The sequence below is a fragment of the Eschrichtius robustus genome, chromosome X, assembly GCF_028021215.1.
Source record: "Eschrichtius robustus isolate mEscRob2 chromosome X, mEscRob2.pri, whole genome shotgun sequence".
Lineage (NCBI taxonomy): Eukaryota > Metazoa > Chordata > Mammalia > Artiodactyla > Eschrichtiidae > Eschrichtius > Eschrichtius robustus.
This window is the reverse complement of record NC_090845.1, coordinates 8,206,812-8,222,842: the sequence shown is the minus strand read 5'-3', so window position 1 is coordinate 8,222,842 and position 16,031 is coordinate 8,206,812. Positions and strand designations below refer to the sequence as shown.

Here is a 16,031-nt window from a genome sequence, read left to right as displayed (position 1 = left end):
TTCATCTGTCTTCTATTCAGCCATACATTAAAAAGATCTCCAAAAATGTTAAAAAAAAAACCAAAAAACTTTAAAAGTAACTTATTGCTCTCGTGACACTTCACCCCTAACTACTTCAGCATGCATCACTGAAAAATAAGACTCCTGTACATATACACGTGTTAGTTACCTACTGCTGTGTAACAAATTACCCTGAAACATGGCAGCAGGAAACAACCATGTCTCACCTCACTGCTTCTGTGTCAGGAATGACGAGTGGCTGAGCTGGGTGCCCACCACACCACAAGATTATGGCACCTAATCAAACTTACAATCGTTTCCTCACATGATTGAGAAGGCAGGCACATAAAAATAACCCAGGTGTCCCCAAAGCCTATTACCGATGTTTGTTCATGGACTGAATGTATCCCCCCGCAGAATTCATATATTGAAATCCTAGTCCCCAATGTGATGGTATTAGGAGGTGGGGCCTTTGGGAGGTGATTAAGTTATGAAGATGGGGCCCTCACCATGCGACTAGTGCCCTTATAAGAAGAGGCCAGAGAGCTAGCTTGCTCTCTTCCCACCATGTGAGGACACAAGGAGAAGGCAGCCGTTTGCAATCCAGAAGAGAGCCCTCACCAGAACCCAACCACGCTGGCACCCTGATCTCAGACTTCCAGCCTCCAGAGCTGTGAGAAATAAACGTCTCTTGTTGGTAAGCCACCCAGCCTGCGGTGCTGTCACAGCAGCAGAGCTGCCTAGGACAGTGATTCCATCTCTTAAGTCTCATTTGATGGAGAAGCCTCCTCCATTTTCTTTTTTTTCTTTTTTAACTTATTTATTTATTTATTTTTGGCTGCATTAGGTCTTCCTTGCTGTGTGGGGCCTTTCTCTAGTTGCAGCAAGGGGGGCTACTCTTCGCTGCGGTGCGCAGGCTTCTCACTGCAGTGGCTTCTCTCGTTGCAGAGCACGGGCTCTAGGCGTGCGGGCTTCAGTAGTTGTGGCACACGGGCTTCAGTAGTTGTGGCTCGTGGGCCCTAGAGCACAGGCTCAGTAGCTGTGGCGCACGGGCTTAGTGGCTCCGCGGCACGTGGGATCTTCCCGGACCAGGGCTCGAACCCGTGTCCCCTGCATTGGCAGGCAGATTCTAAACCACTGCGCCACCAGGGAAGCCCTCACTCTTTTTTCATTTTCTTTCACATCACTGACTGGGTGCAGAGACAGCGCCCAATGACCCACCTAGGGTGCCAAGCCATTCTGGGGACAAGCTACCTGGCCGGCTGTGGGTGCCACCTGTAAAGAAAATGGCTGGAAGTGGACAAAGGAGGCTGTCTGTGCCCTGGCCTCTGCACACTGGCTCTTTCTCACTAAAGACCAACCCTCCCCCAGGAGAGCAATTTTTATGGGGCCAGGAAGAGGCAGAGCGAGCGAGCTGAGGGCAAGGGTATTGGGGGAGGGGCACACCACAGTCCCAGGCCCGTGGGGGGGCAAGGATAATTTTTCTGATCATTATAAGCTCCCTCCCCCAAACCCACTACACATGGCCCACGCCTTGCAATGCCACTGCCATCACTGCTTCCTGTCTCCCGGGAGTTTCCAGCTTGCTGACCCTCTTACGTCCATCTGATCCCCCCAGAAGCCAAAGAAGCAGGACCAGCAAGTACAGTAGCCCCATTTACATTTTCGGCAACGGCTCCAAGAGGTGAAGTGATGCAGCAAAGCCGCTCTCTGAAGTGTCAGAGCCAGACCTTTAGCGGCCAGTCCTGCACTGGAGCGTAAAGCGCATGACCGTGGCGGCCACAACGGGCACCAGCACCCCCGTTATCTCACTCCCTCCTTTCGACGCCTCCACACAGGTCCTTCTACTCCCACTTCTGCAGATAAGGATGGGGAGTCTGGGCTACCCCAGTTCCAAACACGCTGATCCAGTGCTTGTGTTTTTCCCTCTTTCCCTGACACTCCGGCAAGCTAGCTTCCCAGCTACGACTGGAACACAAAACAGGCCTCCCCTCTTTGACTGAAGCTACTTCTGGAACCCCAGAGCATAAAAAAGTCTTCGCATTGACAACATCATGAAAGGGAATCGGATCTCTGACCAAGGGCTCAGCATGAAACAAATCATAGGAAAATGAATTCTAGAATACCAGAGCCAGAAGAACATTTCAAGATCATCCAAATCAGTGGTTCTCAACCAGGGGCAATGGAGCGCCACGAGGGAACAAGTGGCAGGGTCTGGAGACATTTTTCATTGTCACAACTTGGGGGGAGGGGGCTACTGGCATCTAGTGGGCGGAGGTCAGGGATGCAGCTAAACAAACATCCTCCAGAGCACAGGACGGTGCCCACAACAGATTCATCCAGCCCCAAACGTCAATAGTGCCAAGGCTGAGAAACCCTGGTATAAATTCCTTGGTGACTCTGGGGGCAAGAAAACTGAGTCCCAAAGACACAAAGTGACTTGTCCCAGGTTCCACAGTCCCAAAGCCAGAAGTGGAGTCACGTCTCTACTACATCTGTCTATCATCTGCTCTGTCTGTCTAGGGGTGGGCTGGGGGAGAAGGGAAGGTAGGGACCTGAGGATCTGCACTCTAATAGCCAACCTGAACCAAATGAAGAAAACTGCAGTAAATTAATTACTGAATTACTGCAGCAACGCATCAGGGTGTCCAAACGCTGAAAGAAATGCCTTATTGAATTATCAACTAAAATAGCATTGTTTTACAGGTCCTCCCACAGTTGCTGCATGGGTCAAATGATTCATGGTGTGAGTTCCAATACAATTCAGTGATACCACGGCTTCCAGAGGGGTCACGTTTTACAGGAAAGAACGCCACATTCTCCTCCTAAGGTACCCACACATGTCCTGGCCTCGGGTCATATGTGAACCAGAGAAAGGAATGTAAACACAGGCCTGAACTCTCAAAAGAGTCCATTAAAATCCCACCCCCTGTTCTGCTAAAACTGAAGTCAGCTGACGCCCCTCCATCTGCCACTGCGTCATCAAGCCCCTTCTTTCAGCAAGCAAATTATTTAGCAATGAAATCAAAAAGAACACTGGAAATTCATGGCTTTTGGTGTTCATTTCCAGCTCCACCCCCTTCTAAAGACCTTTTTGTTCTGAACAGACGTAGCTGGTTTGCACTCTCCTACACGCACATTGGAAGCTTTATTTTATTTTACTGGATACTGTTATTTTTTAATCTATTTAAAACACCTGGAGAAAACAAACACATTTCTGACATACCCCTTTAAATGCTGGAACCTTGCAAAATAATGCCAAACAATTTAGACCGCACATCTAGCTCTTCAAATGCTAACCAAGAAGTTTCCATTCCATTTCAAGCAAAGCAGCAGCTTGCCTTTGAAAGAAATCAGGCTGACTACTGAGGACAAACCCCCGTAAGGAGAATCAGTAAACGCGTCATTATTTAAGAAGCACAATGACCGTCGGTAAACAGTTACCTTTGACAAGCCCCTCTCTCTCCTTACAATGCGTGTACTGTGATCATTCCTGATTTTTTTCCCCTCCTGTGAAAGAGGCCCGGGTCTTTCAGTCTGGCCCCTGCCCACTTTCCCAGGGTGCGCCTGCCAAGACCCAAGTCACGCGTGAGCCTGCAGCAGCCGCCCTCCGCGCCCCCCTGCTGCCTGGTGCCTGCAGCAGCCGCAGCAGCCAGAAACCCCACTTTCGCTTCCTGGGGCGCCGACGGGCTGCAGGGGCTCCTCCTGCAGAGTCCCTTACCTGCAGTGCCGCATGGCGCAGGCCACTCGCCCACCTGCACCGCATCCTAGAGCATCGTTTCTTCGGCGCAACGGCTGCGAACGCGCTGACGTCACCGGGAGGCGGGCCCACGCCGCCACGTGACGCCCTCGGGGCGAGGAGGGGAGGGGCGGGGGGGAAGACCCTGGAAGTCCCTGGAGGTGAGGAGCGAGTGCCCGCGAAGCCTCGCTCCGGCCTCCTTTCAGGGCGGTGTGTTTGGTGTGGGCGGCTGGCCTAGCCTTCCACGAATTGTGGGAAACAAACAGCACACAGAAGGAGAGACCCAAATGACTCCAGGCTCCACGCAGGTAATAGGATTTCAATAAGGGGATTAGTAATGAAAGGAAATAATTTAGTCTTTTATTTTTAAACAGTCTTTATCAAATGCGATGGAGAAGTAAATAAATGAATCTATTTTGTGCAAATCAAAATGACAGTTAAAATACAGAGTGCATATACATATTTTGCATAGAGGGTCCAAGTTTCAAACCGTATATCAAATACATTAATTTGAAGCATATTCATTGTGGAATGTAATACTAATTGCACTGATGAATAATGCTTTTAATTACTCTCAGTACCTGCATTCCATTATCAACGTGTTTTTGCCGAAGAAAACAACAGTGACACCACATAGTTATACTTCTTACTTGAACATTTGACTGTTTAAAGTAAAGCGCTATTGCATGAGCATGGTTGTACTTGTGTCTGTTTTCTTAAATCTTCTGGCAAAGAATTTGATCTCTCAGACATGAAAGTTAATTCGCAATAACTCATTACTATACGTTTTCTAATTTTTATCACATTCTGCGGAAGTGAGTCATCTATTACAGAAAATATGTACAATGTCAATATTTCTCATTCACAACTGAAACAGCCTTGCCTAGAGGGACTTGGAAAATTCCAACTGTGATCATTTCGTAAATTTGAAATGGCATATATCAGGCTTAAACTGTGAAGATATCAACTTTCTTGCCAAACCACATAAACGTTTTTGAAATGTGAAAGAGCAAAAGCAGGAACTGTTTTTATTTGTATTCCAGTTTCATATAGATTAGTTTCATTTCGTTTGAGTTTAAATTGCAATTTTAACATTCCCTTCACTGGCGCCCCTGAAAGAGATGTGAAATGGGTTGTTTCACAAGCAGGCCAGGGTTACTTACTTGCTATTTATTCCGGCAGCTTTCATGTCCTTCTATATTTAACCCCGGGCCCTTTTACCACCATCCCCTCCTGATTAACCAAATTTCTGTTCAGAAGGTCAGTCTCTAATTTGGGGCTAAATAATGGCCCTTGTCTCGCCCAGCGATCGATTATTTTCAACTTGATTTTAAAAATCAACAAAGTGGCCGTACGGTATTCCAGGTCCTTCCTCTTATTTGTTTTTCTGAGTGATAAGCAACTTACCTTTTGCTTTCAGATTCCTGAGATATAAAATTTAAATGCTACCGAAATCCCCTGGTCCAGTGGGTTGAGGGTCCGCTAGAGACAGAAACTGACAAGCTCATTTTCCTGCCAGAGGCAGAAGTCGATTTCAGCCTTCGGCGCGCGGGGCGGGCCCCCACTACCCCCCAGCCAAGAGCCAGGCTGCGAGCGTCACGTGCTCCGCCCAGCCACTCAGCCCTGCCCGGCAGGCTGGGTCACCTCGGCTCTGGAGGCCGGCCCTTCCAAGCCTCGTACAGTCGGTTCCTTCGGGTGCACAGAGGACCCAGCGTCCCCGACACGGGACGCGCTGCCCGCTGGGGTTGGGCTGCTGGGACTACGGTGGTGGGAGTTCCAAGAATCGACGGGAGCTGGGACGCGGGGCTGTCTATAAAATGCCCTCCGAGGTCCGAAGTGACTTGCTCTGTGTTCCGGCTTGGCGGAAATGACTCAACCAGAGGCACCTTCCTCGTCGTGGGGCGATTTTTTTTGCCAGTAGGTTAGTTTCACCTTCTCTTCTCCAGGTGATTGTTCAAGTGTGAAGAATATTACAGCAAACAGGCAATTCAGGAAAAGCCTAAAACTGGGGCGCACAGTTTTCAGCAGAATGAGATCACTTCCGACATCCTCCACCTCCACCCATGAAATTGTCCTTTTGGCAAGGACTTAAAAAAAAAAAAAGATTACCCCCCCCCATAAGAATGTAAATTGAACAATCTTCCTGGTGGGCTGTTTAGCAATTCCTACCAAAAACCTTGCAAATATGCGCGGGTTGAAACATACAGTGGGCCCGACAGCTATTGCTATCATTTGCTCCAGGAACTAGCCTCATTAGGAAAAAAGGAAAGGAACGGAAAGAATCGTGAAAGGAAAAATTGCTGCAATATTATTTATGACCTCAAAGCACCAGAAGCAAGTTAAGTGGCCAAAAACAGAGGATAGGTTAAGTTTATAAGACATCGGTACAACACAAGAATTAAAACGGATATGGTAATAGATACTTTTCGACATGGAAAGACATTCACGGTGTCTTAAATGAAAAAAAGCAAGCTCCAAAGCATGTGCTGAATGATCCGACGAATGTTATGTAGATGTTGAAGGGAAGCAGAAGATGCCACCCCCAAAATATGCCACTTGGCATACTGATTATTTTGAATTAAAGTTGCTTAAGAAACAGCCTGGGCAAAAAAAAGACACTCTGACCTTCCTTGGTCCCCCCAAAAGCATGTGAAGGTACCCTGCCCCCCACCAGGTGGATAAAAGGCATCCTTATTGCGGAGACAGGGAATTCACCACCCGGAAGGCTGTATAAACAAACCTTGTTACTTTCACTAATTTGCTAGCCCAAGCCCAAACCCCTTTGTTTCTCCAATTCTTCACAAACTTATGGTTTCCTTGTCTAGAAGGTATAAAAGCTGCCTGCTTTGGTGACTTCTTGGAGTCTCAGAATTCTATGGGCTCCCCTACCGTAGGAAATTAAATTTGTTTCTCTCCTGTTAATCCATTTTATGTCAATTTAATTATTAGACCAGTCAAAAAACCTAGAAGGGAAGAAGGGAAGAGTTTCCCCCCCTACAGTTTAATATATTTATATCTACGCAAATGCCTTTGAACAGAGAAAACAACTGGGAAGCAAATTCACTAAAGTATCGACCTTAGTATTTCACTCATTAGTGAGATTAAGGGTATTTCTCATTTTCTTCTTTTTAGCTTAGCTGCATTTTCTAATTTTTCTACGATTAACATGCATTGCTTTTGTAACAAGAAACAGATATTGCTTTTTTTTTTAAAGCACTGTAGGAGACATAATCATGGATTATGTATATTTTGCTTTTTAACGCAGACTTCGTTCCTTGAAGATTCTCAAATCATAACCGCAAAGCCCCGAGAGAACAATTCCTAATCATCCTAGGTTATTCTGCTTATAAAAATCTTTAGGAAGGAAGATGGCAGCTCAGAACTGGTGTTACCGTTTCATCGTCTGTAGGTCCAGCCTTAATTTCTCTTCCATTTAAATTCACTTCTTATTCTGCTATGTGTGAAGATTGAAAGATAGCCGTTAAGATCCTTCCTGAAAAGATTCTTCAAACACTTATGTAATAACCTTTGAGCTTTAATTTCTCCATACTGGCACCTTCTGTTTTCTTCACAGATTTCTACTTGTTAATCCCTTTGAATCTTTTACATTTTTTCCCTCTTATCCGCTGCTGGTACATTGGACAATGTCTGGGGACAGTTTTGGCTGCCACAAGTCGGGGCGGGGGGTGGGGGTGCCCCTGGCATCTGGTGGGTGGAGGTCCAGGATGCTGCTCGCCATCCTACGGTGCCCAGGGCAGCCTTGCAACAGAGAATGTTCCAGCCCAGAATATCACTAGTGCCGAAGCAGAGAAAGCCTGCTTATAAAGTATAATTTGAGGCACCCAAATCTTCCGTTTCCCAGGCTTTTTTCTTTTTGGCCGAGTCCCGCAGCATGAGGGATCTTAACCCCCGGACCAGGGATCAAACCCAGGCCCCCTGCAGTGGAAGCGTGGAGTCTTAACCACTGGACCTCCAGGGAAGGCCCTTCCCAGTCATTTTTAAGAGTCCACCATTGTATAACATGCTGGAAGCTCTGCTTCATTATAATCCCTTAGATGTGGTACTGCTGGCACGTGGGAAGCATGATTGCCTGTATCTTCATAGACTATTTCAGAATTGATGCACAGGAAGCCGCAAAGGGTGGTTATCTCTGGGGAGCGGAGCCCAGTGACTGGGACACGGAGAGGGAAGGAAGTTTTCATAGACATGGAAGCACGCTACATGGTAAACAGAACAAAACAAAACAAAAAAACTGTCTCTGGGATACAGTGTTACACCAGAACCAACACTGTCTTCAAATGTTCTCAGACACCATCTTGAAGTATTACATAACAGCCATATGACAGTATTATTGTCTGTGCTATTTGTCAAGCTTCTGCAAGCCTCGATTTTCCCTTCTGGAAAGTGGGGAGCAGCAGAGGTAGTAAAAGGTTCCACCACCTGGGGGCATTTTGAGGCTTAAGTGAGGGCTCTGGAAAGAATAAGCAGTGCTTTGCAGAGCCTTACTGGAGCCTGAGACGCAAGGAAAAATGTGTACCCCTATATATGCTTATCAAAATACCTAGCATATTTTGAGCCGAGTGGAAAAAGTTATAAAGACTCACAATCAAACACACACACATCTATATATAAAGCCCACGTGGCCCAGTTCATTTGCACGCCATTGTCAACTCACATAAACCCACCCACGGGGACAAGCAGGGCATGTAACCCCTGGCCAGTTGGACATAATTATTCCCCTTACACAGTAATACAGGGTAAAATTGCACTGCTTCAATATGCTAGCCTCTAGCCACAAGCTGCTATTCAAGTTTAAGTTAATTTAAATTAATAAAATTTAAAATTCAGGGACTTCCCTGATGGTCCAGAGGGTAAGACTCCGCACTCCCAATGCAGGGAGCCCAGGTTAAATCCCTGGTCGGGGAGCTGGGTCCCACATGCACGCCGCAGCTAAGACCTGGCACAGCCTAAATAAATAAATAAATATTTTTTAAAAATTAAAAAAATTTTTTTAAATAAATAAAATTCAGTTCCTTAGTCACACTAGCCACATGTCAAGTGCCTGATCGCCACATGTGGCTAGTGGCTACTATATTTTAGTGCAGATACAAAACAATTCCATCATTGCAGATAGTTCTATTGGGCAGTGCTGTGAAGCATTTCTTTTAAACTAATTCCATTGCAATAAAACAATTTGTGTTTATTACCCAGGGGATTCTGCCTGTAACTGCAGAGTAGAAAAAGCAATCTGGCCAGAGTGTCTGTGGGTGGGAAGAACAGAAAAGCACAGATTCCAGAAAGCTGCGTGCCTCTTGCCACAGGTCCCAGGCACGATGTTTCCAAACACCAAAAGACGTGCAGCCTCTGCCTTTGGATGTAACCAAGGGCCTGCAAATCTTGTTCCAAAATGAGGTGGCAGTGTCTGATCACTTGTTTCAAAGCAAAAATTGAGATGCATGACAAGAAAATATTGTCTGTCTACTTAACAGAGACAGACAATAAATCTACAAACAATGACTAACCCAGCAGTAACGAGTACTCCTGGCACCAAGAAACCAAGTCTCCCTGGAGAAATGACCATTTCCAGGTCACAAACATCTGGTCAAGCAGGGTAGTGTTACCGAACCAAAGTTGGTCCCCTCGCCCATGGAGCAGCAAAACCAATCTACTGACACCGGCTTGTGGTGAAGGAAAGCGCAGCGTTTGTTGCAAGGCCAAGGAAGAACGGGAGGCTGAGCTCAAAAGATCCGAACTCCCCAGTGGCTTTCAGGGAAGGGTTTTTAAAGACAGTGTGAGGGAGAGGGTGACAGGGTGCGTTATCAGCTAGCTCGTGCACAATTCCCTCATTGGTTGATGGTGAGGTAACAGGGTGATGTTTCAGGAATCTCAGTCATCAACCTTCTGGTTCCAACTGGTTTGGGGTCTATGTGACCAGCATGCAATTAACTTCTTCCACCTGGTGGAGGTTTTAGTGTCTGCAGACAACTGAAGGGTATGGCCCAGGGTATTATCTATAGCCCCTGAGGAAGAACCAAAGGCCCTTGACCTTGTTTTACGGCTAAACTGTTATTAGTCTTACTTGAATATTTTTTGTTTCTGTTTTTTTTTTTCTTCTCTTATTAAATTTTTCTTTTTGGAACTCAGGGAAGGTTCAGGATGCTAAAGCTTTTCTACACACAAGAGGCGGGCAGGGGACACGGGGCCTGGGCAAGTGTCTGTCCCCAGGAAGGCTCTGTAGGGTCCCGCTCCGTTTCAGTAGCAAGGAAGCCATCTCAGACTCCTGGGGACATATAAAAAGGACCCAGCAGTCAACCAGTAGAGGTTGCCCCAGCTACAGAGGAGGGAATTTGAGCATTAATAAGGATAACAACTCCAATGGATTAAAGCACACCAAACATATTTAAATTTGTGTTAATAATAACGATACTAAAAAAAAAAATTCCAAAAACCAAAAACAAATTGGTCACCACTGTAACAGTGCTGGGGAAACAATTATTTTCAAAACTGGTCAATAAAGAAAAAAATCAAGCATTTATCTTGCTTTTCCCATACAAACTGTACCACTGGATAACCAAATAGACTAGTAAGTTTCTCTTTATAAAGGCATTTCAAAGTAAAAAATAATGTTTTAAAAATTGAGAGAATATCATCATTTTGCAACCCTTAGTGAATTAATGGATCTATGTATTGATTATCAATAGTTGCAAACCTTATAAAAAGAAACATTATTATAAGTCACCTGGTGAAGTTATGTCTTGCCACCCGTCCCAGCCCCCAAAAAAGAAAGGAAAAAAACGAACTGGAATCTGATCAAGCTTTTAGGTTCAACAACAGCTTTTTTTCAGCATTTATTTTTAGGAAATAAAGTTCAGAGGAACATGTTAAACTACCCCCAGGGATACAATGAGCCAAGTCCAGGCTGTGGGAGATCAGAAAACACACAATCTTGTTTCTTCAACAAATTACAAAGGTGTGTGTGTGGTAGGGGGGATGGATCCTGTGAATTAAAAAGACACAACTGCACTGAGATGCCACTGTGCACCTATGAAGATGGCTATGATCAAAATGACAAGTGTTGGCCAGGAAGTGGAGAAACTGAAGCCCTTGTACGCTGCTGGTAGGAATATAAAATGGGCAGCTGCTTTGGAAAATAGTCTGGCAGTTCTTCAAATGGTTAAACATAGAATTACCATATGATCTAGAAATTCTACTTTTATGTATAGACCCAAGAGAAATAAAGACCTATGTCCACACAAAAGCTTGTACACAAATGTACACAGCAACATTATCCCTATTAGCCAAAAAGTGGAAACAACCCAAATGGCCATCAACTGCCGAACAAATAAACACAATGTGGTCTATCTACACAAAGGAATATTACTCAGCAATAAAAAGGAGTGAAGTCCTGACACAGGCTACAATGTGGACGAGCCCAGAAGACATGATGCTGAGCGAACAAAGCCAACACACATAGCATGTGATTCTATTTCCAGGAAACGTCCAAAACAGGCATATCCACAGAGACAGAAAGATTAGCGGTTACCAGGGGCAGGGGGGAGGGGGAGAAATGGGGGTGACGGTTAACGGGCACAGGGTTTCTTTTTACGGTGAGGAAGAAGTTCTACAATTGATTGTAGCATTTGCGCTACGAACATACTAAACTCCGAATATACTAAAAACTGATGAATTACATGCTTTAAAAGGGTGAATTGTATGGTATGTGAATTATATCTCAAGAAAGCTACCCCTCCCCCAAAAAAACCAGACTTAAAAAAAAATCCCAATAAACAGATATTTGGATTCTGTTCAGTTAAAAAAAAAAAAAAGAATGACCTTGAGGCAAGTGAAAAGGTGAACCATGGATGATGAATGCCATTGAGGAGTTATTAAATGTTATGATGTGATAAGGATACTGTGTCTTTCTCTCTTAGCCATATGTACTGAAATGTTTCCAGCTCAGCCAGAAAGGTGTATGGGATTTGCTTCAGAACACGGGAAGGGGGGGCAGGCGGAAGTGTAGACCAAACAAGATGGGCCAAGAATGGTCCATGGTGAAGGGGTAGGGGAGAGGGCTGCATGTGTCTTCATTGTACTATTCTATTTTCATACCTCTATTTTTATGTTGAAAAAAATAAACATTTTAATATATTTAAGTCTCTAACTACATTTTTTTAAAAAATCACACACATTTCCATTCTGTTCTTAAGGCAGGTTAGTTTAATTTTGTAGAAGAAATACTTTCAAACAATACAAATGACACAATTAGAACAGTGACAAAAATAGAGATGAATACTGATTATAACTTATTCCCACAACAGAAGGTTACTTATTTCCGTGGTGACAATTACGTGACCAGATGAAGTGAAGACCGAATTCCCTTTTACTCATCACACTGTTTCTAAAGGACCCTGGTGGCAGACTTTGGATTGTCCAAGGCACGATTATGGGCAAACTTAAACATAAGAAAATACCCCTTAAGACGATAGGACTTCACTTTTCGGACATGTGGGATATTTTCCAGGGGGTGGGAGTCTTAACTAGTCGGAAGCTGCACAATCAAATCACGAAAGAGAAGCCAATTAGGGTGCATCGTGTCCTGCCTCCCGGGCTGGGCTCTGATGCTGTCCATGTGCCACTTCCAGCACAGCCTGCGAGCAGCACGGAGCCTGTCACCTCCCCATCCTTCATCTGCCTGGCTTTTCCTTCCTTTCTGACTATGGTCCCATTCAGGTGCGAAAGCAGACACAGGAGGGAGGCGGCGCAGGACCCAGCACTCCTGGAACTGACACCAAAGCTGGGGCTGCATTTGTTTCTGGTGGTGGGGCAAAGGAGGGATTTCTTTTCTTTTTTTTTTTTTTTTAACTCTGGGGTGGGGAAGCATTCCAAACAGAAACCTGTATCTACTGGGCAGTGACATTTGCAAACCCTTGCGGGCTTTCTGTATTGGCACAGTGGGTTTCCCCGCGTTGCTACTTTGTAGGGGTTAGCAGGAAAGCTACCTCAACCCTTCCACCCACTTAGAGCTTCAAGTGGCAGTGTCTGAACAGAGGCCAGGCAACGCGGCCGGGGCTCTCCCACGTCTGGGGAGCCACGCACCTCAGAGGCGTATGACTTGCTCTCCACACACCCCAGAGTCCAGCGGCAGGCAATCCGTCAGTCAGAAGTTTCAACAGCTGGGGACAGAGAGGGCCTGCCACCAACCTGACCCGTGCAGCAACGCTGTCTCCTGGGGGGCACTTCTGGCAAGCACTCATGTGTTTTGTCTCTCTACCTCTGTTGTGGGTATGTATGCAGGAAAATTAGCAAAAGAAAAAAGAAAAACAAAACCGAGACTAGAGGCAGAAATACATAGCAAGAACTGACAAGTGTGAAAAAGCACAGAGTTTTCAGCCTTACCACCACTGACAACTTCACTGTCCGTGATAGGTCACATGTCAATGAAATGCTTTTACAAAATTCATTTTTAATAAATGTGAAAAGGAAGGTGGGTTATACAAGGGAGTGCTTACAGACGAATGAGAAGAGAGATGCTGCTGATTAAGGGGGGAGGGGCACTTTCAAGGGAGGTGCAGAAAGACCCAGGAGGAGGGTTCCGTTTTCTCTTACATTTTGTGTGACTCACCTCGTTTACTTCTCCGAGGCCTCATGAAGGAGAGTGCATTTCATATATAATAAATACGTATTAGGCGAACTATACCACCTGGCATTTTAAAAGGATGGTATAGTTTTATTACGTAAAGAATTTTTTCCTCATGAGCTAGTTCTAAGATTTCTTAAGAAATGTTGGGAAGACTCCAGTATGGGGCGAGGGCCTCTGATCGAAAGCACATGCTCTCCTGTGAGTGACTCGCCGGGTACTTGTAGTTCCCACGGAAGCTGGCTTCCTCAAAAAAGCGCCTTCAAAGGTTATCGTGTCCATGTCATGACTGCTCTATCCATCAGCGGATCCAGTGACTCAGTGAAAACGCACCTTCCTTCTTCTCTTTTCACTTTCCTGCAGGGCAGAGCAGCAGAGCAGAAGCTCCACCACCGCCCTCCTTGTCGGTCAGGATCAGATGGGGTAGGCCGGAAAGGCAGGCGGGGCTGCCGTGGCCGGGTGAGGGTGGGCTGTGCGGCTGCCGCTGCCGGGGGCTCCGTGACCGGCCTCAGACCCGGGGTGGGCACGGAAAGGTGCACGGAAACCAGGGGCTATGGGTGCCCAGCCCGCGCGGGAGACCGAGCTCCGCAACGCGCACCCCGCACTGACTTAGGACTGAGCCCCTAAGGCGGCATCTTAACAGCACACAAAGGGTGCGAAAGTGTGCAATATACATGATCAATGCACACAGGAGAGACGGGGCGAGTGACGAGTTCAGCACACAGTGTTTGCGTTTCCGACGTCAGACACAAAACCGGCCCCAAAGATCCATTCTACCGCATGGCAAATACTGAAGAACAAAATTTCAGTCTTAAAATACATCTTAAAGTCAGTATTTTCCTTCAAGGAAAAAAAAAGTACTATAAATAAATTACAATACAGTGAATTTGCCTGAACCCACTTCGTTTCTGTCTTCCAGCCTTTAAGTCAAATAAAACAGCGTAAAAACTGTACACTCTTAACATGATAATTGATCTCTTATAAAATAACCTGTCTTCAGAGATGTCAATTTCACAACAAGGAAAAACCAAGCCCTGTTGCCGTCACTATTATAAAATATATATGTATAGATATATGTGTTTTGTTTTTATTTTTTACAAAATGTGTATATTAATAGCTTTGCACAAATATTTTAAAGACAAATTTAGCTAGTCTAAGAACTTCATGAAAATAAAACAGGCAGATAAATACTTCATGTGTACAAAGCACTACATCAAACATCGTCGGCGGGCAGAGGAGGTACGTTAATCCTTGGTCTTGTAAAAAATGCTATCTTCTCCCTGCGAATGGAAAGAATTACAGGTTAGAGGCTGACAGAAATGCAGTGAAAGGTGGCAAGAGGCCCTGCCATCAATGACAGCTTTTCTTACTCAGAGAACACATTGAATTTCAATCCCCAGGAGCACATCTGTATACAGATTCTCTGAAGTTTCTTGCCCCAGCCCCCTCTCTAAATTGTAATAGAAGTTACAAAGCCCCATGAGGGCAAGGGTTTGTCTCCAGTGCCTAGAACAGTGCCTGGTATACGCAGATGCTCAGCAAATATTTCTTTATGAATAAATGAAAATCTATACAAGGAGTTCTAAATCATAGTTGAAGGAAGACAGCTATAGTGTTTTATACTCTTTTATGATGGGGAGGTAAAAATTCAGGGTATAAAAAAATTAAGACTAGAGGTCAGGCACATATTATTTAGCCCTAAAAAGGAACACTGCACTGATTCATGCTACAACATTGATGAACCTTAAAAATACTATCCTAAGTGAAAGAAGCCAAACACAAAAGACCACATACTGTATGACTTCTCTTATATGAAAGGTCCAGAACAGGCAAACCCATAGAGGTGGAAAGGACAATGGTGGCCGCCAGGAGCTGACGAGAGGTTGGCATGGGGAGTGACTGCTTAACGGGGGTACAGGGTTTCCTTTTGGGGTGATGGAAATGTTCTGGAACTGAATAGAGATTGTGACTGTACTAAATGCCATGGAATTGTTCACTTTAAAATGGTTAATCTTATGCTTCGTGAACTTCACCTCAATTTTTTAAAAAGCCAGACACAAAAGAAAATAGATTAACTGGGGGATTTTCCTCATATAAAAAATAAAAACAGGGAAAGCTAATCTACGCTATTCAAATTCAAGATGGTGGTTATTCTGGTGTGGAAAATCTGGGGGTGCTGATAACATTTGATTCTTGCCATGTAGGGTTTATGACAATTCACTGAAATATTTCATATATAGGACGATATGCACGCTTTCCTGTATGTCTATTATGCTTCAATCAAAAGTTAACTAAAAAAAAAAAAAAAAAACTAAAAAAAAAAAGTTAACTAAAAAGGCAAAGGTGATACACATATGTATCTATATGTAGATCACTGTGCTGTTTACAAGAGCAAACATTTGGAAAGAAGCAGGGTATAAAATAGGTAAATTATATCTGTTAGATGAGACATTACAGCCAAAAAAGATAACAGATGATGTGGCAACATGGGGTATTTTAATTTAAAAAGAGCTAAATGCAAACTCGAACCCACACTGTGATTACAAGCAGCATGAAAAAAACAGTGTTTAGAAAAAAAGATCGGAAGAAAATGTGCACAATGCTAATAGCAGGGGAGATTCCTGCTTTGTCCTCGACTTCCTTGTGGGTCTGTCT

The 16,031-nt window shown here is 44.8% G+C and overlaps 2 protein-coding genes across 6 annotated transcripts in view; both read right to left on the bottom strand.

Moving 5' to 3' along the window:
• CLCN4 (chloride voltage-gated channel 4) overlaps positions 1-5,294 on the bottom strand; it is an 82,158-nt gene extending 76,864 nt beyond the window's left edge. Inside the window, exon 1 of one of the 2 annotated variants that reach the window (XM_068533242.1) lies at positions 5,147-5,294. The gene's annotated coding sequence lies outside the window, so the exon portion shown is untranslated. Of the gene's footprint in view, positions 1-3,721; positions 3,811-5,146 lie in introns of those variants that run through there. The other variant, XM_068533241.1, reaches the window with a different exon arrangement.
• A 6,639-nt stretch (positions 5,295-11,933) lies between these two features.
• The window catches only part of WWC3 (WWC family member 3), a 129,046-nt gene continuing 124,948 nt past the window's right edge, over positions 11,934-16,031 (bottom strand). For all 4 annotated transcript variants that reach the window (XM_068534192.1, XM_068534194.1, XM_068534193.1 and 1 more), the window contains one exon: positions 11,934-14,656. In XM_068534192.1, coding sequence (XP_068390293.1) covers positions 14,590-14,656 — 67 coding nt within the window. In that variant the 3' untranslated portion in view covers positions 11,934-14,589. The remainder of the gene's footprint in view (positions 14,657-16,031) is intronic.